Raw genomic sequence first — 27,436 nt, forward strand, 5'->3', positions numbered from 1 at the left:
CCTCAATGGCAGGAAGGTAGAAGGTGAATCTTCCCTAAAAGTGACATACGGGTAGGTGCCTGTGTCTAAGGGATGCAGTCCTGTTGCATGATGACGTCCCATCCGTTTCTCATGTTTTATGGTCTGGTGGGCTCGGTCGACATATTAGAGTGGTGTGTGGGACTGGACAATCTTGGCTTTGGGCAGCAAACCAGGGCACAGGCATCAATTCTGCCCCGAGTGGTCGATCACCCTTCTATTTCCAGAAGTTAACTAAGGAAACGAATGCTCACAATCCTAACCCATCTAATGGCATTAAACTCTCACGTGGGATACATAAAATGAAGCATTGAGTCCCAGGCACAACAAATATATAAGTATTTCAGCTGCACGTAGGCAGATTACTGAATGCAGAAATGATTTTGCAAATTAATTAAAACTTGTTTTGCATTTATTGTTCCTTAGGCACTGCTAATGAAGATTGACGCATTTCATTATATTCAGCTTGGAACCGTTTACAAGTAAGCAAAGAATGTTGCCTAATTCCTTCCGTACAGAATCCAATCTTTTTGGTTGCATTCAGTAACCACTTGCAGCACATGGTGGATGAAGTGCACGTTAACACTGATAAGTTAACACTCAGAAATGCATGGAGTAGTACCAGTGTCCATCGGTTAAAGTGTGTATATCAGAGACACCATTGAGTGTCCTGATTTTCGTTTAGAGCAAATCTCCAACCTTTTCTGTAATAACAGCGAATGTTACTGCCATAAATACAATTGACATAAAAAACACTGTAAAAACGGTAACACCAATACCATAAAGAAGCATTCGCAAGGCAATTGGTCTCGCCTTTGGAACCTTACAAGTATTTAGAAATTGCAACACATTATCTTTGGTGCTACAACATCTGCTGTTCTTTAACATGGAAGCTTTGACACTACTAGGCACATAATAGCGCTGCCTATAGAAGTACTTATTTAAATGTTATTTTTGTACAAATGTTAGTTTGGACTCCCATAGCTGAAGGGCTTTCATACACAAAATCTTACATAATAAGCAAGTCCGGTGTGTTAAAATAAATAAAAAATAAACTGGTGGTATGTGAAGCAAATAGTTTGGTGGAGTGCAATCTCTACAAAGCAATCCTAAAAAATTGAACAATTTCCAAACACAAACAGTGAAGAAATAAAGGCGTTCCTGTATTGGTACTCTAGAATATCTGTAACGGTCTGTAAATGCGCAGGCACACACACCAGGCAAACAGATCTGCACTTGGAATCGTTTTGTGTTTGATGTAAAAGGCTGCTGTGCTGAAGTCCAGATGTGGAAGCGGCACAAATGCACATCTCCAGTATTTCTGTCAATCGACGAAGAACACGCCAGATGAACAAACAGACCTGCAGTTCTGGTCCCCTGGCCAGGATTAAAATGTAATTTCTCAATTTTGAGAGCAGCAAGGAGCCGATGGATCGATGCGGACTAGAATTTAAAAGCGAACGGTGGGTGGCGAGACTGTGTTCCAGCATCTGGCGAGGAGGCGAAGGCAGGGCAAAGGAAAGCTTTTCTAGGGTCTGATTTTCATAGTGTTTGCAGTGAACCTATGCTAGCCCTCCGTTCAATACATGGTAGCTGTAGCCCCACCCTCAGGCACAGGCCGAGGGCAAAGAATCTTCTCAGCATTTGCGGTTGCATATACAAGCAGTGCTGACATGATTCCATATACCTTCAAGCCATCACTGGCTATATTTGGCGCTTTCTACATATAAAAGAGTTAAATGAAAAAATCAAAATAGAAGAGCATAATATTGTGGATGTTGCAACCCACCGATGCACCTCTCGCATCTTGTACACAATTTCAGACATTATGTGCCTAGCTATCAAACACGTTTACCTTCCCAAAAAACTTCGATAATAAGGTTTCCAACATGCACTATGACTGCAGGTGCCAGAGGCAGGAACCCAAGCTTATAAGCGCATGTTGAGCAGCGGTGTTTCACTTGTCCTGTGCGCAATGGTTGAAGTATGCAGAGATTTAGCGTAAGGAACAATCCCAATTGGCTCCTTTCATCGCCACTGAAGCAAGGAAAACCCCCTGAGAACAGCCCTGTTCAGCATGCCAAGAGCGAAGCCGTGCCCTAAAATATTTGCAATGCAATTGGTCTCATTTAAATGCGAGATCTATTGTATTTCAAAGAAGCGGCTGCCTTTGCCCCTGTTGCTTCAAATGAGAGGGCACGGCGCATTGAACGTAAGTAAAGCACGTTGTGCCTTCAGCAAGAGAAACTCAATAAAGGAAATAGTGCTTACGCACTTAAGAACACATACCGTGTAACAACCGAAGTAAAAGTGCCAGTCGCCATGGGAGATTACAGATGAAGACTAGCTGGTCGTAAGGAGGGACTAACAAGCCTCTTTACGAATCGGGAGCCAGCCTTTAGGAAGGACAAGTGATGCAAGCCAATGAAAACATGGGTGGAGAGTGGGCTTGGCTTCTCTTCCATACTCCACTACAGCAATCTCGCAGATCAGCGCATGCGCACTGACTCGGGCTCGACCGAAAAATGGAAAGCTACAGCAATGACATTTTGAACAGTGCTTTATCAGTGGACATTGCTTGATTTAGGATTGCATAAAACACGCTATTGCCATATGCCTTATACTTCTGAATTGTAGTGCAAAATTAGCACCTTGTTAAGGAGGGCCATTAGGTTTGGAGGTATAACTGAAGCATTCACTGTAAATCATCCCAAGCTACTAATATTATTAGCGTTGTAATAGCGACCACTTCAGATAAATGACATTAGTGGCTTACCAAGATTACCAGCAGTGATCACCTCAGTTCAGCAGGCAAAGTTACAAGCAGTAATGTAAAAAGGCTTTGCCAATATGGAATGCCTCTAGATCCATGATTGATAACAGCAATAGCTGCAATTCCCCTGGGCCAAGGTAATACTATAAGTAATAAGGCTCTCGGAACGATGTATGATTCCCCACTCGAATATCAGATGTAAAGTTATTTTGGAAATCCAACCATTGTTAAAAAAACATTAGCTTATATGTATTGAAAGTACATACTATGCCAAAAAGCATCTTTTTAAGTTTTGGTATCCCTGTATTAATTTAACCAAGCAAAAGCTTTAATTTAGTAGGTTAGTTTGCACACAGGAGAGCTGGAGAGGTACCAGTAGTTTACGGGCTACTCATGGGAGGCGCCTGGTTTAGAGTCTCTTAGGAAACTGTTTTAAAACGCACTTATCACAGTGACCATGCAAGGCACATGTGTGGGTAGTTTATTGATTGTAGCACCATATTTTGCTGTATACTATGGTATTGCGTGGCCTCTTGCTATTATTAGTTTTCTACAGACTACAGGTAGCTGTGAACTCTTCTAATCATGAGCAGCTACTTTAGTTTACATTAGCTTTTAAGAGTTTCTCTCCCTTTTAACTTGTATCGGAGTGTTTTTGGTTTGGAAATCCTTAATTCAGCTTTTTAACACCTTGGTACCGATTTGTGAACCCGGCGGAGCAAAATTACTCCATTGTGTCTGCGTGATGACAAGTATTTCCGCCATCGCATCAAGGTAGCCACGCGAGGAAACATTCGGACTTACTGAGCTGTAAACCCACGGCCTGTGTTTTGAGTTGAGTGGTAACTCTATAGAAACGAAGAATTGGCGCCTAGATTTACCTCCACCTGAGAGTATGTGTAATTCCTTGTCCAAAGGTACATTTAAAGTTCAAATCACAGACCAGAAGCCACCACACTTAATTCATGATAGATACCAAGTATACAATAAAAAATGTATGAGACATACTTTTTCAGGGTTATTTTTTTAAAAACACCTAAATATGGCAACTTTCTGGAAGACATGCACATATTTGTCAAATGAAATAATTGTTACCTGTAGAAAAATTCTATATAGACAAAAAAATACCTTCTCCCTCTCACTCTCTCCACCGTAAAATTATTATATTGAAATCCTTCTGGCCATTCAGCTAGTTTAATTGGTCTTGTCCCCAACTATAATCTTCAGCACCAATTGAAACGTTTAATAAACCGTATCCTTGCATTACCAAACACCCACACATCTAAAACATTAACTCACTTTTGTAAGTCATTTACACATCACTATCAATGATATTAATGGTACGTATCGGGCACTTTTTTTCTGTCTATTTATTGTTCTTTGACATTTGCTGTTCTGATAGACCTTCTGCGAGGCCTGATTAGAGGGGGGGGGGGGGGGGGGAGACCTGTTTTGAAGCTGTTGACAAGGTAAAGAGGTTGGTTAATGGCTGCTTGTACTGCTACTTGGAACGGATATCTTTGTTCCTGGCAAGCATCGTAAGTGTCCCTGTAGAAGGGCACCGGTGTGTGCTTCATGGGAACTTGATATGCCCACATGTCCATTTGCAACTAATCTTGTTAATTCATGCACATCTTGCCAGGTGCGGTTCCTCCGTTGGAATGGTGGAGTGTCGCCCCACTCAGATGCCCCCGAGCCCTAACATTAAAACACAAATGGTAATTCCTCATTACCATTTTATTTTTCATGCTTACTTACTCGTGTCGCCCCACTCAGATGCCTCCGAGCCCTAACATTAAAACACAAATGGTAATTCCTCATTACCATTTTATTTTTCATGCTTACTTCCTCCCGCCCTGAATGATCATCATGACAGGGGCGCTGCTTATTGACAGGAGCAGGGACTGGAATAGGGTAGGTTACATGTGCCCTTTTCAAAAGGCGCATGCCTTTTTGGACGGCCGTCTTGTGATGGGCAGCCAGACACAAACCTTGAACCCAGCTGGGTTAGAGCAACTGCAGTGCTCCACAGGGTCTGATTGGGATCACAATTCGGCCCGGGCACGGATGAAAAAAGTGGCCCACATTCAAGAGGCGTGGCCCATATTTAAGGGCGTGGCCCACATTCAAGGGGCGTGCCCTTTCATGAAACACCATTTGCACAGACAAGGAATGAAAGTGGGAGGATACTGTTCTTGCACACGACACAGGGCCAAGGTGACAATGGCCTACATGCTGAGCAACTAAAATAAATAGCAAGGCCCCTTTGTCACAAAATAATTCCAGCCCTCCAGCACAGGAGCACCTGAAAAGCAGAAAAGCCCCTGCTATTACTAACCTACTCAGCCCTCCCCAGACCTTCAGGTCAGGAGCACATGAACAGGTAAGGCCCCTACAATTAGTAAATTAATCAGCCCTCCAGGCCTCAGGAAAATGTCCTGGCAGAGGAGCACAAAACACAGCTTTCTGGGTCATCCAAGGTAGCCAGGTAGCCAGGGGGAGGCTGAGGTGAAGCTGGTGCATGGGAAGTGCCTTCCCAGTGTGTTCTGGCAGTTTGAGTGTTTACCATTTACTGTAGTATTACCCTTGTACCTGTGTATGGTACCCTTTTGTAACTTGCACACGTCACTTTTCTCTGGTATCACACTGTATGCTACCTCTCACTTTTGTTTGCTTTAGATACTTTCACAAGTGCCACCATTGCCTATGTAATGTTTGTTCTTGTGCTGGAGTGTCTGCCATTTATTGCAGTTTTATACCTCTACTTGTACTTTATACGCTTTTGTAACCTGCACACATATCACTTTTTCCTCCTGTAATGTACCGATTGCTACCTCATCAAGTATCAAGTATGTTTATTTGTTTTGGTACTCAATCGAGGACCACAAATTTTTTTAAATGAATTTACAAAAATAAAATACACTTCAACGATCTGATTTAAAATTCATAAAGTTAAAACATGTTCAAGGTTGCTTTTAGAAATTTAAAAAGATTATAGCACACAAATTCATTAGGTCAATGTTTGCATAGTACGAGCAGTTCTTTTACAGTAACTATTCTACATTTGCAGTAAATTGGTCTTAGGTGTCTGGATCTTGCCGATACTACTAATGAGTTGGGACATACAAACAATAAATGTTCAATTGTCTGATCTCCCCCTAGACACAAAGAACACATCGTTGTGCCTCCTAGAGTCCATTTGTAGGTAAAATTCTGTAAAGGAAGGATGCCCAGACGAAGCATCATTATTGCCCGTCTTGCCCCGTGAGTTAATGTAAGACCTACGTATACTGGCTCCTTTTTATATTCAATAATTGCTGTAAATGGTTTATATAGTGATAGCGCATTACAATGTGCAAAATCAGTCTCATAACTAAATTTGGGTGTAAAACATTTTAAAAACAATTTCAACTGAGCAACTGTCCAAGATCGTAAAATATCCAGATTAATTTGTGCAAGATCAAGCGCTTTAGCCATGTTTCGAAAGAAGGTCTGGTAAAAGGACTCAGTTTCAAATATCTCTTTCTTGAGCAATGCTCGTAAAGTATCACTTTTTGCATGAAGAAGGTTGAAGGTCCACCGTATCACATTTGCAACTGCAGTCGCATATGAGCTAGTGATTGAAAACTCCAGCCTTAGAGCTTGTACTGGAATTGAGGCAGAGACTTTCATCATTTTCTTTAGGATTTTTCCCTCTTCCTGGTCCATGAACGACCATTGCTTCATTGGTATATATTCCGTGGAATATGATAGGACTGATGGAATTTTTACTTTAAAAACCTTTATCATTGATGCAAAGTGTTTTGTCCCGGTTGCCGAATATAGTCTTGCCAGTGCTCCAGCATGCATTTGCGACTTTCTTTTTAAGTTAGTTATTTGATTTGAATTCTTTAGTGATTTTGCAAAAATTCTACCTAAGTAGGTATATTCCTCTACCTGTTCGACTTTCTCGTTTCCCAACTTCCAGCAATACCTAACCCCTTTTTTGATTCGACCAGTAAAGGCCACGATTTTCGTTTTGGTTAAGTTGGGTATTGAGTAGTTGTTCCTAGAATAGTTGTATAAAATACATAGAAGTTCTTGAAGGCCGAAGGGTGTGAGATCGAACATCACTATGTCGTCAGCATAGAGTAGCGCATGTATGCTCTGTGCAGCTATTTTCGGCGGAGAACTGGAGCTTTTTTGAAGAAAACTTGGTAAATCCCTCAGATATAGAGAAAAAAGTATTGGTGCCAGCAAGCAGCCTTGCTTAAGTCCATTATCTGTTGTGATTTGTTTAGTATAGCCTTTTTTTCCTCCCATTTGTACTTGACACCACGTTTTAGAGTGAAGACTAATTATTATTTGTAACAGTTGTTCCGGAATTCCAAGGATTCTTAGCTTTTTCCATAATGTGGGTCGATCAACCCGATCGAAAGCTGTTGAATAGTCTATGTATGCCGCATACACAGTTTGAGATCTCCGTCCTGTGTACTTATCCAATATGGTCTGCAAAATTGCGATGTTATCAATTACTGAATGATTGGGCCGGAATCCAGCTTGTACCATCGGTATAATACCTTCAGAAAATGCCCATGTTTTTAAACGATCCAGTACTTCAGCTGCAAAGATCTTTCCCGTAGCATCCATCAATGCTATCTGGCGGTAATTGCCTGCAACGTTCTTGTTTCCTTTCTTAAAGATTGGAATGATAATGCTCCCCTGCCAAGATTTTGGAACTTGCTGTATTTTAAACAGATGATTGAAGAGGGGGCACAACATTTGGCTCCATTCTTTTGGATTAGCTTGCAGTACTTCAATGGGAATTTGATCTGGACCTGATGCACCTGTAGCTCTTGCGTTCTTTATGTGCAATTCAATTGAAAATGGTGTGGTGTTATCAATCAAGCTTATTCTTTCGACTCGACTCGTAGCAGCATCAGACACTTCTGTGACGTTCAAATTGGTTTTGTATAGGTCTGTCAAATAAATTTCCCAGTCTTGGGGTGTAACAGGGATTGGTTGTAGTTGCTACCTCATGTATTTTGGTTGCTCACTATTGTCACTTTTGATTCATGTAACTTAACGTTTGCTTTTGTAATTTGTCCACTTGTAATTTTTCTCCTCATGTATTATTGCTGTTCCTATTGTGAAGCGCTCTGACACCTTCGGGTAAAGTCCTCGCTTTAATAAATTGCATAAATGAATAAATACAATTTAAAAATTCCAAACATCACCAGGCCCCCACAGCAAGACCCATTCTTCCTCGCCCACTATGCCCTGAATGTGAAGGGCTGTGGGCGAGGTGTTAAGACTAACACCGTTTCTGGGCTGCATGGGCGCCAGGGGGCCGAGGTGCAAATGGCTCAAAGGCCTGAGAAACACCTGGCCCCCAGGGAGGCCGATTATTGCAAACAATCACCCCTCCCCAGCCCAGCCTCAGCTTGATTGCTTGGCAGGGCAGGGGTGAAGGAAAGGCCACAGCTGACAATCGCTGTCTAGCCGCACAGCGAGGCTGCTTTCATTTTCTCTGTCTCTCGTGCCCTCTGCGGGCCGTTTTTTTTCTCCCCTTTCCTAGTTCATTCTCTGTGGACTGGGACAGGGGAGAGAAAAAACGGCCCACAGAGGGCACTGAGGCACCGGCCCTTCGGCCCTTTCCCGAATGCCCGCCTTGCCAATCCGCCCCTGGTGCTCCATAGAGCTGTGAAGCGCCAAAACTGGCCGCTCCCTCCAATCAGTGCATTGCTCTCATGCTGGTGAGAGCAGCGCCCTGATTGGTCAAGGGAGTTTTCTGGTGGCCGGGCTGCAGCAGGATGAGGTCCAGAGCAGGAGGTCCTGTTGTCAGGTAAGTTTAAAAAGTATATATATTTTAAGTCTATATTTGCGGGCACGCGCCCATTTGTTACATTTTTCCATTTTATTTGAGCTCGCCCCCCCCTGTTGATGCAAGCTCCCACTGCATCTTTCATCAGCCGGTAAATAGTATGTTAATTAGCCCTCTGTTCAGCAAGATCGACTAAACGTCTGTGTCCAGATCCAGATCTTCTCGTGCCACAAGTGTATGTGATGGCGTGTTGTTGCTCTATACTGCTGTTGCTGGAGCCTCGCCATCTGACTTATTTTGTCACACAGACTCTCCATCCAATTCCCAATTGTGATAATCACATCTGTGAAGTCTCTCTAACTTCGCTATAGTTAAACATAAGCAGCCTCTGTGGAGGCAGTTCTTTGTGATATCTGGGCTAAGTTTTGAACAAAAGAGCTGGTAGTGGTGGTAACTCGGTGGGGGGGGGGGGGAGATTCAGCTGGCACTGCCTACATCTCTTCCTCTGCTGGTGGTCTCCGGTCTATGTGTGCACCTTTTGCAGTGACATATTCTCACCTTCCTGCTCCTCTTCCCCTTCCGATATGGGCACATTTCTAACACTTTGAGGAATAGGTACTGACAAAATATTGACTTCTGTAATATAAGTAATATAAGTTTCCAGAGTCTCAATCTGGTTTTGGCACTTATTTTCGATACCAAATATCCCATTTGGTGTGGCTCTTCTTGGACAACCTGGTAAGTACTTTTAATTCCAACTCACTAATTGTATATTTTCTAAAGTGCTCAGGTGCCACGCTTTCAAGATAATTAGGCTAATTGGATGGGGAGTAAAATGGGTTGTAAAGCCCAAAGATGGCTGCCAAATGGCGAATGATAAAGATGGTTGTCGGGAACAAAGTTTAGATTGATTTCCTCACTCAAAACTCACTTTTGCACTGAAAAATTGAATTGAAAACAGGAAATGACATATTTTCTGCTTTTATGTCATTTCCTGGCAACTGGTCAGTAAGGTAAAATCGTATGCGGGGAAAACCTCATGCAATAAAATGAGGCATGGAAAAATTGCACCTGTTATTTACAATTCTGCAGGACGTGGAAAATAATCATAATCAAGCTATCTCCCTGATCCTGCAAGAATGTTCGATTAATGTCTTATTCTTTTTGACCTTTCTGTTTAAGATCAAATTTTATAGAGAGTTGACAGTTTGAGCAAGTCTTCGAAATTCCCTCAATGGCTTGCTTTAGATATCTACATGCTATGCTATGTTAAAAATTATATAAAGCACGTCTACTACCCTATAGGGTGTCCTAGCACTTATATCTCTAGCAGAGCAGATAAAGTAACAGAATGGGAGAAAACTGGCAGATCTAGACTACAGTGGGGGAATGTTAAGGAGTCCTAAGCGATATTATAGGGCCAACTCATTTATTGAAAAGCTAGGTTTTAAGGCCTTTTTAAATTTAAGAAGAGTGGGTACAAGACGTAAGGCACTGGGAGCTTCCTCCTTAGCTCCGATGCAGCACCCCTGACCCCCAGCGCGAACATGTTTATAGCGAGGAACCACTAGCAGATTAGCTCCAGGTGATAATAAATTGCGAGCCAGAATGTATTGATGAAACTTCTCCACCAGGTAATCAGGTCCACTAAGTTGATTGCCTTATAGATGAGTAACAGTGAACTAAACATCAACCTTTTTCTCACTGGCAGCCAATAAAGAGCTTAAAGTGTGCCGGGCGAAGAAGAACAACATGGGCAACCATGTGCTAACTTGGTAGGCGCCTTCTGTTTTCTTTTTTTCGTTTCGAATGCAAAAAGAACATATGATGGACGGAATCCTAACAAACCAAACATTCAACCTGAGTCTAGTCAGGACCCAGCCATATGCTACTCAGTCTTGACTCTGCTCCACATGGGAACAGTCCAGCCCGAACTGCTAGGCCAGGTCCTCCCTGGAACAGAAATGAGCATCCCAGGACCGGTTTAGGAGTATCACCCCTCATCAGCTGCCCAGCTTGAATCCAGTAGCGCAGCGAGCAAGGAACCCACGTCTGACTAGGCATAAACTGGAACAGCGTGGCGTGCATAAAAAGGATGGATTTAGCCCAAATCTGTGACTGGTGATAAATGTTTGATTTGTTAAGCGTTCCGTCCATCATCTGTTCTTTTTGCAATTAATTGCTTATTGTTGCCCTAAGTGGGATGGGTATGACCAGACATGGGTCCTGTGCTTGCTACACCACCAGATTCAAACTAGACTGTCTGATGACCGGTCCCTGGATGCTTCAGGGAGGATCTGGTCTGGCAGTTCAAGCAAAAGAGCGTTTGAAAAGTTTCAGCACTCCGTCCATCATCTTGTGTTTTCTTTGTAGTGTCTTCAAAGGCAGTGCATCAAGGTTTAAAACAAAAAAGAGTTACAATAGTCCAGGTGACTGCAAACTTTCAGCTGGTTCTCCTCTCGAGGAACTGGAGAGGCAGATTCTTCCTCAGCTTTTTTAAAAGGTAAAAGCTTATTTTTTCAAGGTGATTAATCTTACCCTCCAAAGAGAGCACTAGCTACTGATGTATCCATAGGTTTTGTACCTTTTTAGGTCGAGACTGGCGTAGGCTGCGCACATGCGCAGTCTCGCCAGCGAGACTTAATGACTCGGAGTAGCTCGGGTAAACCCCGCCCCTCTTCTCCATTGGCTGGCTTCTTAAACGGCGGGCAGCCATTGGAGAAGAGGTCTCAGTGTCGTCATTCTCTCGCTGTAAGCCCCGTCTTTTTCGGATTGGGGGGGTGTGTTTTTTCAGTTTGTTCTACCCTCTTCTCCATTGGCTGGAACAGTCAAAAACACACCCCCAGTCTGAAAAGGACGGGGCTTAGCTCTGGGTGGTTGCGAAACAACGTGTTCACGTGGGTGCCTACCCCGCTTAATTGCCGCTTTTATTATTAATTTTGTGGGAACCTACCCCGTAGTAGCCCCCTTGCGGGGGCCCACCTGCCAGGGACTGTTGCATTAAAAAGGGTGCCTACCCCGTATGGTAACGAAACTCACCGCCGATCGGCCCAGGAGCACCGCGCTGGTTTTGGCTGACGTAAGAGGGGAGCCGCGCTGTGATTGGTGCTCACGCCGGGAGTGCCCGGCAACAGAGGAAGCGTCCTCAAGGGCGCCCACAATGGCGGCCTGATCGAGGCTGCCGCGTCGGCCCCGCGTGCACTAGGTCTGGGTCCTGTGTGAACCGTGGCCTATAATAGTGCTGTTGCCCCCCAGGGGCTGAAAGGGCGCTCGAAAGGATGGAGGCCGTACAGATGCGGAGTCACCCGCATAGGTAAGAGCAGAGCCCGGAAGCCAAACTACATGAATTAACCGCACCGTTAGTATGCAACTGCACAGGCGGAAACAAGTCTTTTACACCACCCCAGTGCACCTCCCACCAATGTCGGTTCAACAGCCCTTCGGGGGCCTGGGTCCGCGTGCACATTTCTGCCTTCCTCAAACTGCTGGCGTCCTAAGAGTGCTTTCTGCCACTAAACTCGCGAACTTGGGGGGTCGTCCTACTCAGTCGCTTCCACGTAAAGACTGCCCTGAACACCTTGCCCCATGTTCAGATTTTGCTCTGCTTACACATTCCATGCCCCTGCCTCGGCTTACTGCCCCTGCAACCCCGCACAACGCTCCTTCCAACCTACACTCTGTCGAATATCCTACACCCACTGCTCCAACAACTAACTGACCATCACACATATTCCCCAGCCCAGCACATACTTTCTAAGCACTGTTCACCTTTCCTTGCACTGTAAGCTCCGCACTTGCCCTACATGCTGTGCCCTGGATCCCTGCAAAATAAATTCCTGTTTAGGTTGCCGCCATACTCAGAGTAACTCTGTGTAGCATCTTTGCCATTAACGTTTTACCCAGACCTTTTAAATAACCTACCCCAAGTTCCCTACACATACAGTGTCTGCCCAAATCACGTGTTTGACGTATGATTGCCTTGTCCAACTCCCCCAGCACATTTTGCTCCATCCCAAATCCTCAGTGCACTGCAACCTTTTCAATGTTCATTGTGCCCCAAGGGCTTCCTGTTCGTGCCTCCTCCCTATGTATGCTCTCTTGCCAAGGTCCTCAACACACTTTCCCCTTGACCATACACTACCATCGGAGTTTGCCACTCCGCTCTGGCAAGCAAATGAAGTTTATTGATATTAAATTAGGGAGTAGGTATGTTTAGAAAAGTGTATGAGGTAATGGGAATGCGTGATGGACTTGGTAGGCAATAAAGTGATGTTGAGTATCAACAGCTTAATTTGACTTGGTGGGGCCTTCAGGTGAAGGAAGAAGCAAACCACTTTATTGTGGCAGAGTCCAGGCTGGACACTGAATAGAATAAGAATGAACAGTAAGGTGCACAGCCAATATCAACAAATCTCAATTTGTCACCACAGAAACCTTCATGGACCATCTCTTTTCCATGTGTAGGCCTAAAGCCTGATAGGAGAGATGATAAAGCCAGTGATATTGATCATAAAGTTTTGAAGTTGTCTTATTATTACCTTCTTTTTCAGTCTGGGTTGAACTGGTAAGTTGGTGACGGCATTAATTACTCGGTGTGCTAGTATGGTTTCTTTAGCAAAGGTACTACTAGGTCCTTTTTGAAGACTGCTAATCACGAGCTGATGGGTATATTTTTGGGAACGCAAGCAATAAGGTGGATATTTTCGGTTTGAAATTGGAAAGACATTCAAAGGAATTTGTTCATCAATAGGTTTTAAGGAGAGGTGGTGAACCAGCAGTAGTGATTGTAGTGAAGAAATGAGTTACTAAAGAGCATGTCTGCTAAAGAAAAGACAATATTATAGTTTCACTTTAGGTTATAATTGGGCAAACGTTATCCACGAAATGGCTGTTAAAGCGTGTGCATAGTGCTTGGGTGGCTGGTGTTGCATTATGTGGTATAAGACTGATTACTAATGGACTGCATTATTTTAATTAAGGATTTGGATTGATTGGATATTTTCTCAATTGAGAAGGCCCACGTGTATTGTTTTGCTGTTTACTGTTTTGTAAGGTTTAGTTATGAAATATAATTCATCTTATCTGTGGGTTTGGGATGGCTGCTCCATCTCGCCTATAGTCTGCGCCTGCACCAGATTTGTTATTGTTTTTTCTGTTCCTGGTTAAACCGGATAAAAGAATGAGTTTGATTCTTGACTAGAGTTTATGTACCGTGCTTGCCAATGATGTCACATTTGACCGTGGAATTAGTAAAACTAGATAATTGAACCGTTCCTGGCGTTAAGACTTGCAGAGATGAACTGTCATATTAAATGATTACTGAGCAATATTATTTCGTTGTCGTTGTTGCATGAGTGAGGTGTTTTTGGTATACTTTAGTGAATTCAAGAAGACTTTGATAGGGTGTAATGTCTTCTAAGGGCAAGACAAAAAACTGTGTATTCCAGGAGGGTCGTTTTACATTAGGTGGGCTTATTTGAATGAATCCTTTCCCATATCTGCAAGGATAGATTAATAAAAAATAGGGTAAAGGGTGGTCTGAATTTTTAACCAGAGTTCTCTTATGAGTCAGCAATTGTATGCGCAAATCGCACACTGTGCTGTTACAAATTGAATGAGTGTTAAAGCTTTGATTAGCACGTGTTGCATGGCCTCCACTGTGATTCAGTGAGTGCGAGTTGCTACCGGCGGTGTGGGCTTGATTTTCTCTTGCAAAACAAGATGATCTCAGTGACAGAAGCAAGGTGGTCTCCGACTCATGTCATGCTCTCAACTTTTGTTCCTAATTGGGGTGAGATTCAAAGGGGCTGTTGACGCTTGTTTCCTTCATAAACTCAAGGGTTCTGGACTATGGGGATTATACATTTAAGGCACTAGTAGTGTTGCTAAATGTCCATTGTAAACCCATTTATATACTATTTTGGGTAAGAGTGTGTGTGTGTGTGTGGCTCTGTGTGTGTGTGTGTGGCTCTGTGTGTGTGTGTGTGGCTGTGTGTGTGTGTGTGTGGCTCTGTGTGTGTGTGTGGCTCTGTGTGTGTGTGTGTGTGTGTGGCTATCTGTGTGTGTGGCTCTGTGTATGTGTGTGTGTGCGTTGCTCTGTGTGTGTGTGGCTCTGTGTGTGTGTGTGTGTGTGTGTGTGGCTCTGTATGTTTTGCTCTGTGGCTGTGTGCTCTGTGTGTGTGTGTGTGTGTGTGTGTGTGCGTGCAAATGCAATAGGTCTCGCATTTGCGATGGATTAGGCTATTGGCATTGTAAATGACAATGCCATTTATTTATGTTTTCAAACCCAACACATAAATAAAAAGTTTGTCATTTACAATGCCAATAGCTCTAACTTTTGCAAAGGCGAGACTGTTGCATTGTAAATGCTTGTTTGTAGGTGAAAGAAGAGCTCCAGGAACTGGCCCAAAAGTCTGGTGACATAGGATCAGGGATACAGGGATGTCTTACCCAAGAGTTTCAGTTTTGTCTCAGTTGCATCTGATTGAGTTCAAATGTAGGAACTCTGATACCGCAGCCATACACTGTGGAAATGATTGAAAGGTGTTTTCAGCTCTTGATCCAGTGTGATGATCAGCTGGGTGACATTTGCATATTTCTTCACAATGAGACCAAAATATGTTATTCATTTCACCAGTGGAAAGATGTTTGTAAACGTTTTGTTTTACTCCATGCGAATCCCTGTAGCACTCCTTGACTCAAATATTTAAATTCTGACTTGTAGGGGTAGGAAGGCTGCTTGCGTTCTCCCCTGTTGAGAAGACCTACATCCTTCAGGTTGACAATACATCCGGGTCCACATCACAGTAGCATTTTTTCTCCCCGCACTCCACAGGAACAATCCCACTTTTAAGTGAGTTATTACAGATGTTCAGCAGTGGCAGACCAAGGACCTCTGCTGCTTCTTTACACAAGGCGAGTGGCAGGGGATCTAATCCTGATCCAGACTTCAAAGCTGACGAGAGAAATTGGTGGATATGAATAGCTAGCCAAAATTGGCTTGTTATGTAGGGTTCTTGTGGAGAACCACCAGCGCAAATAACTGGATTCTAAGTTCACTGCTATGACGTAGCCAAAAATGGTTTGCAAAAACAGTTACCTACTGTTGCTATGTCAAAAATGAATTTCATGCTGATGTGACAGGCCTCGCCGACAGCTCGTTTGAGAAGTGCATGAAAGCAGAGACCTCTGTGGTTCTGAAAATTCTGGGCCCTGCTATAATATGGTACCGAGGCCCAACACTCGTGTCACAAAATATCATCGTACCCTGACGAATTTGGTGTCGGCAGACCGGTAATGATTAGGACATTATCCCTATGCATTTGCGTCGTGATTGAGTGATGCTATCACCCTTAAATCATGGTTTCCGTCTCGAACCCTCGGGTTCCATTTTGTGAACGGCATCCATCTTGTGGCTTGCCCTCATATAGTCAATTGATTAAGGCCGAGTTTCATCTGAAAGGACACGTCCACCTTAGCTGACTTCCCCATGACCTGGCCGAGCTGACTCCACTGCCTCCAGCCAAACCTGTTCGGGCAGTTCCTCGCCCAGTGGCCGAGTAAGATAGCATCAAGGCACAACATGCCACAAATCATTCACTCCATACAAACCATGTTATCCACACACATACACCTGTCCATGTTTCTTGTTTATGGCCGGTTTTACGATGAGGAGGTGCCCGATTTTATTGGGGTTTCATCGATATCTGATGGTAGTTCTGGGCCGAGCTGGGTCATCTATCACAAACTGGACATCGAAAATGTGGGTTTGCCATCATGACTTTGCTTTTTTAGTGTTTTGGAAATATGTATATGACCGTATTGTAAACTAAAGAATTCTTGCCTGCAGCTGTTATTTTTGTATAAAAGGAGAAGGCTGGTTCTGTAAAAACGAACAGTCTCCTGAGAATCTACACACCGTACTGTTGTACTTCTAGGACGCTTGTTACTTGGTTGCAGCCAATAAAACTCGATCTTTGACTTCACCTAGAAGACTCTGTGTTTCTGTGGTCCAGAACAGGAAGAACTCAAGAGGTCTTCGGGTGTTTTCACCTGGCACCACAGGGTTCCTAAAAACCCGGCACCTCAGTTGGCGCCCAACTAGGGGCGGTATCAAGCGTTGACGGTCCAAGCCAGATGTTCGTGAGGAGCTTCGTGTGAAAATTCCAGAAGACGGCCAGCCACTTCAGCGACCCCTGTATGTCAACGTGGTTCCGAAGGTCTTTGCTGCGAGGTTCCCCGCGTCCCGACGGCTACGAAGGACTGCTGCCCTGACTATCGCCCTGTTTTGGACCCAGTGATCCTTGGTAGAGCGAAACGATAGACGAGTCTTCTAGTGACGTCATCGATCATCAATACTTCAGTTAAGTATAAGTGGAGCGTCTCCCAGTCCTTAGTTTGATTCTTAGTTTTGGTATCCTTGAGATACACCTTGTTTGGAACTTGCAAGCGCCAAAACCAAGGGATTTGTGTATTTACGAAAATATCATATTCGATAATCCTTTGAAGTTTGAAGCTAGACTAGTGAGCAAAGATGCCTGGTCTTAGCAGACTTGGAAACTTGTTTTGTCTTGGTTGTAGTAAGGACTCCCGATTAGAGGATTCGTGTCCGGTTCCTCCGATTTGGAACTCCAACATATGAGCTCTATATAAAGCACGGAGTAGGCCCTATCACATATAATGAAGTGTGGATAAAATACGCCAGAAAAGATGGTGTTTTAAAATGGCCCCAATATGGTAGCTTTGACACAGAAATCTTAGATAATCTCGAGGTCAAATTGTTGAAGAAGAAAGCCCGGCCGGCGATGTTTGACTCTTTCCGCTTATGGCGCAAAGAAGCCAAACAGAAAGAAATGAAATTAGCAAAGAAAAATAAAAGCGGTATGTCAATGGTACAAGCTGCCGTTGCATACAGGGACAATGAGGAAGAGCAGGAGAGTGAACAAATGCTCAGAAGCAAGAAGTTAGCAGTAGATAAATGCTACCCAATGTTGCCACATGAAGGACAAGGTTCAAAAGGGACATCAGAGAAGGATCCATTAATGTCCCATTTACTGAGTTCACCACACCCATATGCACTAAATGCTACTGCACCCCCGAAGCGCTTTGTTATACCGCGCCCCGGCGCACGAACTCCAGTTCTTACACAAGCACCATCTCCTCTTCAGCTGGTTCCTACTTCTCCGGCGCAGCCCTCTCAAGGGCCGCCGCCTTTGCTACATACTCCGTCTGCTTTTTCTGCGGCTTTGCCTACCGCTCCAACTGTTTATCCTGATACTACTTCTGCCACTGCCTCGACTTCCTCTGCCACTGCCTCGACTTCCTCTTTACATCAGCCTGTCTTTTCTGGCACATCTGCCTCTCCGCAAGCTTCTCCTTCTGTTCGACAGAGTGGCAAGTACTGTCACTGGTCTGTTCTCACCTTTCTTTGGGTCGCCTAAGACGACCCCTAACACAGGACGTAGACAGTTGCGTAGTCAACTGCCTGATTATCAGGAAAGAGAAGTGCTGAATGAGTTAGCACGCAAATGGGTTACTGATACTGTAAAGTATGATGTTCAGTCTGTTATGGAAGTCTTCCGTCAGTGGGATGCACCCACTCAGAGATATATATTCGAAGAGATGTGTGTATATCTTTGCGAAGATTTTAAGACAAATGATCCAGAACGCAACATGAAGGAATTATTCCGTATGCGTTTCAAGTTCTATGAAGGCATGATTGTAGGTGCCGATGTTGAACGAGCAATAGATCTGTTGTTATCTTACAGTAGTAAGGGGAACAATTCTAGGTCACTGTATGAGAATGACATGCCAGGTAGGAAAAAGGCACGACAGTACCCCATGAGAGAAGTTCCTCCAGTTTGGAGGGAAGGTGACGCAAATGCGAATCCAGCAATTCCGCCGCATTTCCAGTGTGTATGGGTACATGTCCCCTGGAAAAGATCTGAAGTTCTAGCGCTAAAGCAGACTTTGCCTGATCCTCGCAAAAATCCTGCAGGGTATTATAAGGAGCTATCACAGACTGCCTGCTCATGTATAATGAATTTAGCGGATGTAGACATGTTGTTTGGGAATGTTGTCCCACAGCCCTTATGGAGTAAGATTCGTCATGCAGATCATGATCCAGAATTAGGTGACACGTGGGCTAATATTACTGCAGCTGATGCTAGACAAGTTGGTGGCTCTAAGCCCGAACCTTTAGTAGCTGAACTTCCTGGTAGAATTATCACATATATGAAAACTTTAATGCCTGAATTACGTGTGAATTGGGACAAGTTGTCTGTGTGCAAGCAGAAGAAAGATGAGAATGTGTCTGACTTTTTCACGAGGTTTGAAGAGACTTTCGTCGACCACAGTGGTCAGGATATGGCTACCGAGGGTGGCCAAAGATTGTTAGTAGACAAGTTCGTGCATAATCTGCTTCCTGAACTATGTAATAAATTGAAAGATTCAGAGAGTGCTTGGGCTGTTTCCACGTCAGCGCAGATTTTAGCCACAGCCCAGTACTACGAAAATAGGCGCAAAGACGAATTAGAGAAGGCAAACAAAAAGACTAAAGATTTGAAAACTAAAGTCCTTCTCCAGCAAGCCTATCCGCCTCGCACTACTAGTCAGCCTGATTATCAGCAACAACAGCAGTATTCGAGAAACTCACAAAGAAATGAGTCTTCTCAACAGCGTTTACCGTATGGTCCAAATCAGTGTGTGTATTGCAAGGAAGAGGGTCATTTCAAGAATAGTTGTCCAGCTTTATTGCGACGTTTAAATGGTGTTTCTGGTGCAAGAGGTAAAGGTGTTCAACAGGCTCCTAGGGGTAGGGGCCGTGGAAATTTCCCCCAGAATACTACTTCTTTTCCGCCTCAAAATTCCATGAACAGCTTTGACCAACAAAATAATGCGTCTTCTAGGTCAGCTCAGTACTATGCTGATGATTACTATGCAGAAAACGAGAATGAGGGTAATAATTGCTAGGACAGCCATGGACAAAGAGAGGGAGTTGTTTCAGTTCCAGTAGATCAGAATGGACCTTATGTTGAGGTGATTACATCAGGAGTGTCAGAACTTTTTCTGCTGGATACTGGTGCTACAAAAAGTTCTATTATGCACTCAAAACTTCCTGGCGCACCTTTGCCTGGCGAAATGAATGTTTAAGTAGGTTTTTCTGGCGCCCCGGTTAGAAACCCGATTTCTAGTCCTATGACCCTTTCTGTTGGCCCATATGAATTAGAAGCACCCCTCATTCTTACAACAGGTTGTGGCGAAAATTTGTTAGGTTTGGATTTGTTAAAGAGATTATATGCAACCTTGTACTGTTCTCCTTCGGGAGTACAACTTACCCTAGGTAAGAAAGTGATTTCCCCAATGTATTTGTCAAAGGAGAATATTCCAACTGAATTGTCACCTCTTCCAGATATACTTTGGGCTACTGGTTCTAACGATGTGGGTCTTTTGGAGATAGCGCCATATGTCATAACATTGCGAGCCAATGTTAGGTTACCACGTATTCCCCAATGCAAGATCTCTAGCGAATGTGAAAGGGCGTTGTTAGAGATCACTTACGATCTGATTGAGAAAGATGTCATTGAAGAGACAACAGGCAACATTTGTAACAGTCCTATTTTGCCTGTTTTAAAGTGTACTGATCCTTCACAGCCACCTGCGTACAGATTTGTGATTGATCTCAGAGAAGTGAACAAGATTGTTGTGCCACAGTTTCCAGTTGTTCCCGATATTACTGCCCTATTGACTATGGTTCCAGCTTCAGCCACTTGGTTCTCGGTGATTGACTTAAAGAAAGCTTTCTTCAGCATCCCTACTGCTGAGGAGAGCAGAGATATTTTTGGCTTCAATTTAGGGGGTCGAAGCTTCCGCTTCAAACGCGCTCCTCAGGGCTACTGTGAAAGTCCATCTATATTCAGTCAGGCTCTGAAATCACAACTTGATACGATTGTTCTACCTGATGGCGTGACTCTCATTCAGTACGTAGACGATTTGCTGGTCGCTGCAGATACTGAAGAGATTTGCAAGGAAGCCACATTGTCGTTGTTGCGTCATTTATGTGACATGAAGCACAAAGTCTCTCTTTCGAAATTGCAGTTTTGTCGACAAGAAGTGACCTACTTAGGTCACATCTTATCGAAGGAGGGAAGGAAACTGACCCCAGAGAGAATACAGGCAATTGCAAGATTGAGTGTCCCAAGGACACAGAGAGAAGTGCGTGCTTTCTTGGGCATTACATCATATTGCAGACAATGGATACCGAACTTCTCATTGTTGGCCAAACCTTTGCTGGCACTAATCTGTAAAGATAACCCAATCCTGTGCCTTTGTCTGAAGATTGTCAGAAAAGTTTTCACGAGTTGCGTGATTCATTGTGTTCGGCTCCTGTGTTGGGCAACCCCGACTACAGTAAGCCTTTCACATTATACGTCCATGAGAAGGAAGGTTGCGCATTATCAGTCCGGACACAATCCTTTGGAGACAAACCGCGCCCATGCGCGTACTTTTCAGCGACTCTAGACCCTGTAGCTAAGGCATTACCAAGTTGCTTGAGGGCCACTGCTGCAGCAGCTGTCTGTATTCGACAATCTGCTGGATTAGTAATGAATAATACACTGATCGTTATGGTCCCACATGCAGTAGATATTTTGCTAAACAGAACGAGGACACAGCACTTAACTAGTGCTCGACTGTCAAGTTATGAGCTGACACTGTTAGCGAGTCACATACACATAAAGAGGTGCGATACACTCAACCCAGCCACGTTATTGCCCATTCCAACAGAGACAGATGAGGTCGAAAAACATGATTGCTGTTTTAGGACAGAAGAAGAGACAAAAGGGAGAGTAGACTTACAGGACACTCCCCTTCCTGAATGTAATGATGCTTTATGGGTTGATGGTTCATGCTTCAAGTTGCCAAATGGTGATACGACTGCAGCATATGCTGTGACAACATTGCACACGATTGTAGAAACTACACGGATCCCGCACAATTCTGCGCAAGCAGCAGAGTTAATTGCACTTACAAGAGCATGTGTGTTGGCAAAAGGAAAACGAGTGAATGTGTACACAGACCGCCAGTACGCCTTTGGCGTGGCTCATAGTTTTGGACGTTTGTGGCGTGAACGTGGGTTCCTGACTTCGCATGGTGCAAAGATACAGCATGGTCAGCTAGTTAATGAGCTTCTCGAATCACTGACCTTACCTCTACAAGTTGCAATTGTAAAATGTAGTGCTCACAAGAAGGTGACTGATGATGTTGGTCGTGGAAATGCATTTGCGGATGAAGTTGCGAAAGAGACTGCAAGGAACACAATGAGTCGAATGTATGTTGTAGGTCCTGCGAGATGGATCGCTGATGTGGGTATGTGTGAGGACACTATTGAAAGTGTGAATTCTATACAGTCCGAGGCCACTGAGAAAGAGGTGAATGAATGGAGAGAAAGCAAGGGTAGATTGGATGCGAATGGTTGTTGGGTCGAATTGTCAGAGCATCAGAGATGGCTGTTACCCGACGCGTATGTACTTGCAGTGGTGACAACGGCTCATGGGATGGCTCACATCAGTGAGAAAGGAATCTGTAAGTTGTTGGCCCCAGTATGGCAGAATAGTGGCATATACCAAAATGTGCAGAGAACTTGGTCAAGAACTGTATGGTGTGTTTGAAGTACAATCCCGGTAGAGGAACTCCAACTCCAGATGGTCATTTTGCGCCTCCAACGTATCCGTTCGAGGTTTTGCAGCTCGATTTCATCCACATGGAGAGGTGCAACAATCTGAAGTACGTGCTTGTTGTTGTTTGCGCCTTCTCCAGGTGGGTGGAAGCGTATCCCCTTAAGGACAATACTGCCTTGCCCACAGCCAAAGCCCTTGTCAAAGAATTCTTCCCTAGGTTTGGTATGCCTAGAATTGTCTGGAGTGATAATGGAAGTGAATTCGTGGGACGAGTGATGAAGAGAGTGTGTGAGTGTCTAGGCATACACCAGAAGTTCCACGCTGCAAATCACCCCCAATCAGCTGGATTAGTAGAATGCTACAACGGCACATTAAAATTGAAATTGGCCAAGATCCAAGCCAGCACAGGTCTTAAATGGCCTGACGCCCTGCCTCTAGCACTCCTATCTACCAGAATGACTGTCCATTCTAGACTGGGACTTAGTCCGCACGAGATAGTGTTCGGTCGCCCAGCTAATATATGGGGAGTACCAAGGCCCAAAAAACTCAGCGAGATAGAGCACCCTGTACTGCTTGACTATTTGCACGAATTGACAACTAAATTGCGTGTTTTACACCAACAGGTCCACAGTTCCTCTCCGCCAGCGTCTGATGATCAAGGCCACACGATCGAACCTGGCACCTGGAACCTGGATCCTAGTGCTGAACTTTCAGCGAACAAAGAACGAACAGCCCAGGTGGACCGGCCCATACCTCGTCCTTCTTTCCACGAGATCAGCCGTTCAGGTGGAAGGGAAGAAGAACTGGATCCACGGGATACATTGCAAACGGATCCCTCTGCCTCTGCCCTACGACCGGTGGGTCCAGGAGGGTGTCGCCGACTCAGAAACTGAATCCGTGCCTCGTTTCGTGCCCTTCAGTGATGCAAGTTTGAAAGGAACTGATACAGAAAAGGAGAGTGACCATATTCTGCAAGGATTTGTGCCACCGTCAATGCAGTTGGACACTACAGAACCTGAAATCTTGTTTGAAGACCACACCATACCAGGGAAACAACAATATAATCTGAGGACAAGAATAACGAACTAATAAAAGTAATCTAATAAGGTTTTTCTTTCCCCCAAGAACTATTTTTGATTGTGCAGCTCTCTCGCCCAGGGAACTTGCTCATTTTTGATTTTCGAACTGCCATCCGGTTCTGCTGCTAGGGTCGCGGTTGCCAGTCTTTGGAAGTGCAGCTGGAGACGTTTAGGTCGACAGTTCTGGTTGGTCTAAGGGAATTACCCTGGACTGAACAGAAGCACTCCTTAGCAGAATCAATCTCCCACCGCGGGCAGCAACATAGAGGATGGAGAGGGTAGAGAGACCTGCTAGATCTACGAACTTTGAAAAGAAAATATGCATTGTGATGGCGAGAAAACAATTTTTAATAATATGCATTTTAATGTTGTGTAGCATAATGATGTTTTTGATTGGCTATACTCTATTCACATTTCGAGTTACCTTTGTACATAACACTCAGCCCACACCTCCTCCTACTGTTTCCCCGCATTCTTTTTACCCTCTGCCGGAACACGAGTCTGCCAGAAGATTAGAATTTGTAAATAATTCATTCGTCCAACTCCTACACCAGCACCAATCTGTAATGAACACCACGAACGATTGGGTATGTGGACTTATGCCACACACAACAGATAAGGGTATTCTGTATTTTGTCCTGCCATTTGGCTACCATGGTTCTCTGTGGGCAGTTCGAGCAATGTTCCTGTTTGCCCTCGAACCATATGTTCCGGGGAAAAACTCAAGCAACAAGGCACTAGTGGCGGGAATTAGAAATATGAGCAGAGATGTCGACACGTACAAAACGATTCCCAGAGATGAATTGACACCTTACAGCAGATGGAATATAACACAATATGGAATTTCCTTGGCTGAGAGTCAGAAAGCAAAGAAATCCTCCCCAATCTGGATAGTACCCCACCAAGGTCACCTATGTCTGCAGGGAAATGGCAAAAACACTAGAGCTCAGCTAGGGAAGAGTGTCTGTACTGAGACTTACTTTTTCTCATCTCAGACCTCCCCTTCATTCTTAGCGGCTAAGGGTACCTACTTCGTCTGCCACGACAGAGCGTATACATGGTTGCCCCCTGACTTCTCGGGCACATGTTTTGTCTCGTTTCTGCTGCCACCCACTTACACGGCCGAGGCAGATTACCATCGGACAAGGACAGTTAGGGGTGTTGTGAGTAAAGATGACACTGCCGAGCAGGAGTTTGGAGACTTCGCAAAGGGTTTTCTGCCGTTTTGGGGGCCTATGGTGAACAGCAGGAACATTCGCCAATTGACGAGGGTAGTTGAATCCGCCGTGATCGAAACGGCCGGTGCCCTTAGTAACTTGACTGCTGAGCTCCAGTCGGACCGACTTATGACTCTTCAAAATAGGGTTACCCTAGATGTCATACTTGCAGACCGTGGCGGGGTATGTAGAGTGATCCAATCCAGTTGCTGCATTTTCATCCCTGATAATGCTCCGACAGTGTACCAGGCCATCTCCAAACTGCACAAGATCTCGGATTCCATTCACGTGGATAAAGGGGACTGGTCCTTGCTAGGGTGGTTCTGGGAACTGATATCTGCCTGGGGATGGAAAATTCTGATATTCATTGGGATGATCTTAGCCATTCTGTTCCTGTTCTGCCTATGTGTGCAGTGCGCTCCTGCAATATGTGGCCTCTGTGCTACATCATGTGTAAGGAAGCCTGTGTCAAGAGATGAATTGAGCCACAGGATAATGCTACAGCAGCATCTCCAGGACTTCATGAATACAGATTAGGACTCAGATTAGCATGAGTTATTGCCTATATAAGGGCAAAAGGAGGGTCTGTGATTCTGAAAATTCTGGGCCCTGCTATACTATGGTACCGAGGCCCAACACTCGTGTCACAAAATATCATCGTACCCTGACGAATTTGGTGTCGGCAGACCGGTAATGATTAGGACATTATCCCTATGCATTTGCGTCGTGATTGAGTGATGCTATCACCCTTAAATCATGGTTTCCGTCTCGAACCCTCGGGTTCCATTTTGTGAACGGCATCCATCTTGTGGCTTGCCCTCATATAGTCAATTGATTAAGGCCGAGTTTGATCTGAAAGGACACGTCCACCTTAGCTGACTTCCCCATGACCTGGCCGAGCTGACTCCACTGCCTCCAGCCAAACCTGTTCGGGCAGTTCCTCGCCCAGTGGCCGAGTAAGATAGCATCAAGGCACAACATGCCATAAACCATTCATTACATACAAACCATGTTATCCACACACATACACCTGTCCATGTTTCTTGTTTATGGCCGGTTTTACGATGAGGAGGTGCCTGATTTTATTGGGGCTTCATCGATATCTGATGGTAGTTCTTGGCCGAGCTGGGTCATCTATCACAAACTGGACATCGAAAATGTGGGTTTGCCATCATGACCTTGCTTTTTTAGTGTTTTGGAAATACGTATATGACCGTATTGTAAACTAAAGAATTCTTGCCTGCAGCTGTTATTTTTGTATAAAAGGAGAAGGCTGGTTCTGTAAAAACGAACAGTCTCCCGAGAATCTACACACCGTACTGTTGTACTTCTAGGACGCTTGTTACTTGGTTGCAGCCAATAAAACTCAATCTTTGACTTCACCTAGAAGACTCTGTGTTTCTGTGGTCCAGAACAGGAAGAACTCAAGAGGTCTTCGGGTGTTTTCACCTGGCACCACCGGGTTCCTAAAAACCCGGCACCTCAGCTCATCTTCTGTAGGAGAGTGAAGGAAGGGTACAGAAAGTGGGGGGTAAATGGTAGCCAGAGGCCAGGTATTTTATTTTCCTTCTTTTTTTCACATTTGGCACAGGGAGGAGAGGCCATGTTGTGATTGGCTGCCTCATTAGTCCTCTGCTCCACTATAACATTTGAAAACAGGGGCAGATGATTTTGGATGCCTCATTCTCATGGTATAGTTGTCATTCAGAACCCCTTGGTGAAAAATATTCCTGTATTTCAATGTTACCCATTTATAATTCTATGTGTTCATGGAAAGGTGGATCATTGGAATATACCTGTGTTGTGTGCGGTATGTGCTGTTCCAATTGATATTCCACACGCATTAGGCTGCATTTTGCCTTTAATTCTGCTCATGTCACCATTCAAACGACAACCTACTGTTATTGTGTTCATTGTAGTGAAGCATATAAACAGTGTGCAATAAAAAATGACTTGTATGAAACAGATGGTAATGGATTACTTGACAAAGTAGTTGACATATTAACACATCCTATAGGCAGCTATTGTAGACATTCCCACAATCTCAACAGCACGAAAGTCCATTCATTGCCCTCCAACACCCGAAATACTCATTGCTGATTTACCTGGCAACAGGTAACTGTGTCCTCTTTAGTCTGAAAGCAAGTGAACGTGCTTTTGCAAGGAACAGTCCATTAATCAAGCTGAGACCTATCAGTAACCAAGTCCACCAGGAAAGATACTGACAAACCAACCCAAAGACCCATGAAACCGGACCTATGGGAGATATTTGCTATACAAATAAAACCTGGTATGTAGGTTCATCCCTGCCGTTGGTTACTCAAAGTCAAACAGTTGGGAGTTCGTCCTTGACAGCGAACACATCATGCATTCTCAGATTCACACACTGGTTTAACGTTGTAAATAGCCTGTCACATCTAACCTGTAATACATATACTTGTGTTTCACACCCTCCCTTTTGCCTCTTCTCTCTCGCACACGTCATCTCTTGCTCTCTCTCTTGCTGCCTTTCCCCCAAACACAAATACCTTACTTTACAGTAGAAATATGGTGTTTCAGGTACCCGGATCTTCCAAATTAGTCACCCTTCTGTGTCAAGGGAGAATCTGATATGCTTGGGGTTCAGAGCACATTTGCAGAAAAGCAAGCCAACCGTATACATTAATCCTCTAAATGCAAGCTAAATCGGTCTGTTATAATGGAAAATAGTTTCCTGGTTCAGATTACTAAGTATAATAGCCAGTTGCGTTTTCTACAAACCCATTGATCATTCCAGAGTGGTATAAATTGGCGGCACACCACTGAAAGTATTCTTGATTCTGCAGAAATGTGCAAGAGGCATGTTAGAAACAGAGCAGAGCTGAAAAAAA

The 27,436-nt window shown here is 44.3% G+C and overlaps 1 protein-coding gene across 3 annotated transcripts in view; it reads left to right on the forward strand.

The window, feature by feature from the left end:
• Positions 1 to 27,436, forward strand: part of NT5DC3 (5'-nucleotidase domain containing 3) — a 391,194-nt gene that overhangs the window by 97,570 nt on the left and 266,188 nt on the right. For all 3 annotated transcript variants that reach the window (XM_086919171.1, XM_086919172.1, XM_086919173.1), the window contains exon 4: positions 445 to 500. In XM_086919171.1, the coding sequence (XP_086775297.1) occupies positions 445 to 500 (56 nt within the window). The remainder of the gene's footprint in view (positions 1 to 444; positions 501 to 27,436) is intronic.

This window comes from Lissotriton vulgaris, chromosome 1_1 (genome assembly GCF_964263255.1).
Source record: "Lissotriton vulgaris chromosome 1_1, aLisVul1.2, whole genome shotgun sequence".
NCBI lineage: Eukaryota > Metazoa > Chordata > Amphibia > Caudata > Salamandridae > Lissotriton > Lissotriton vulgaris.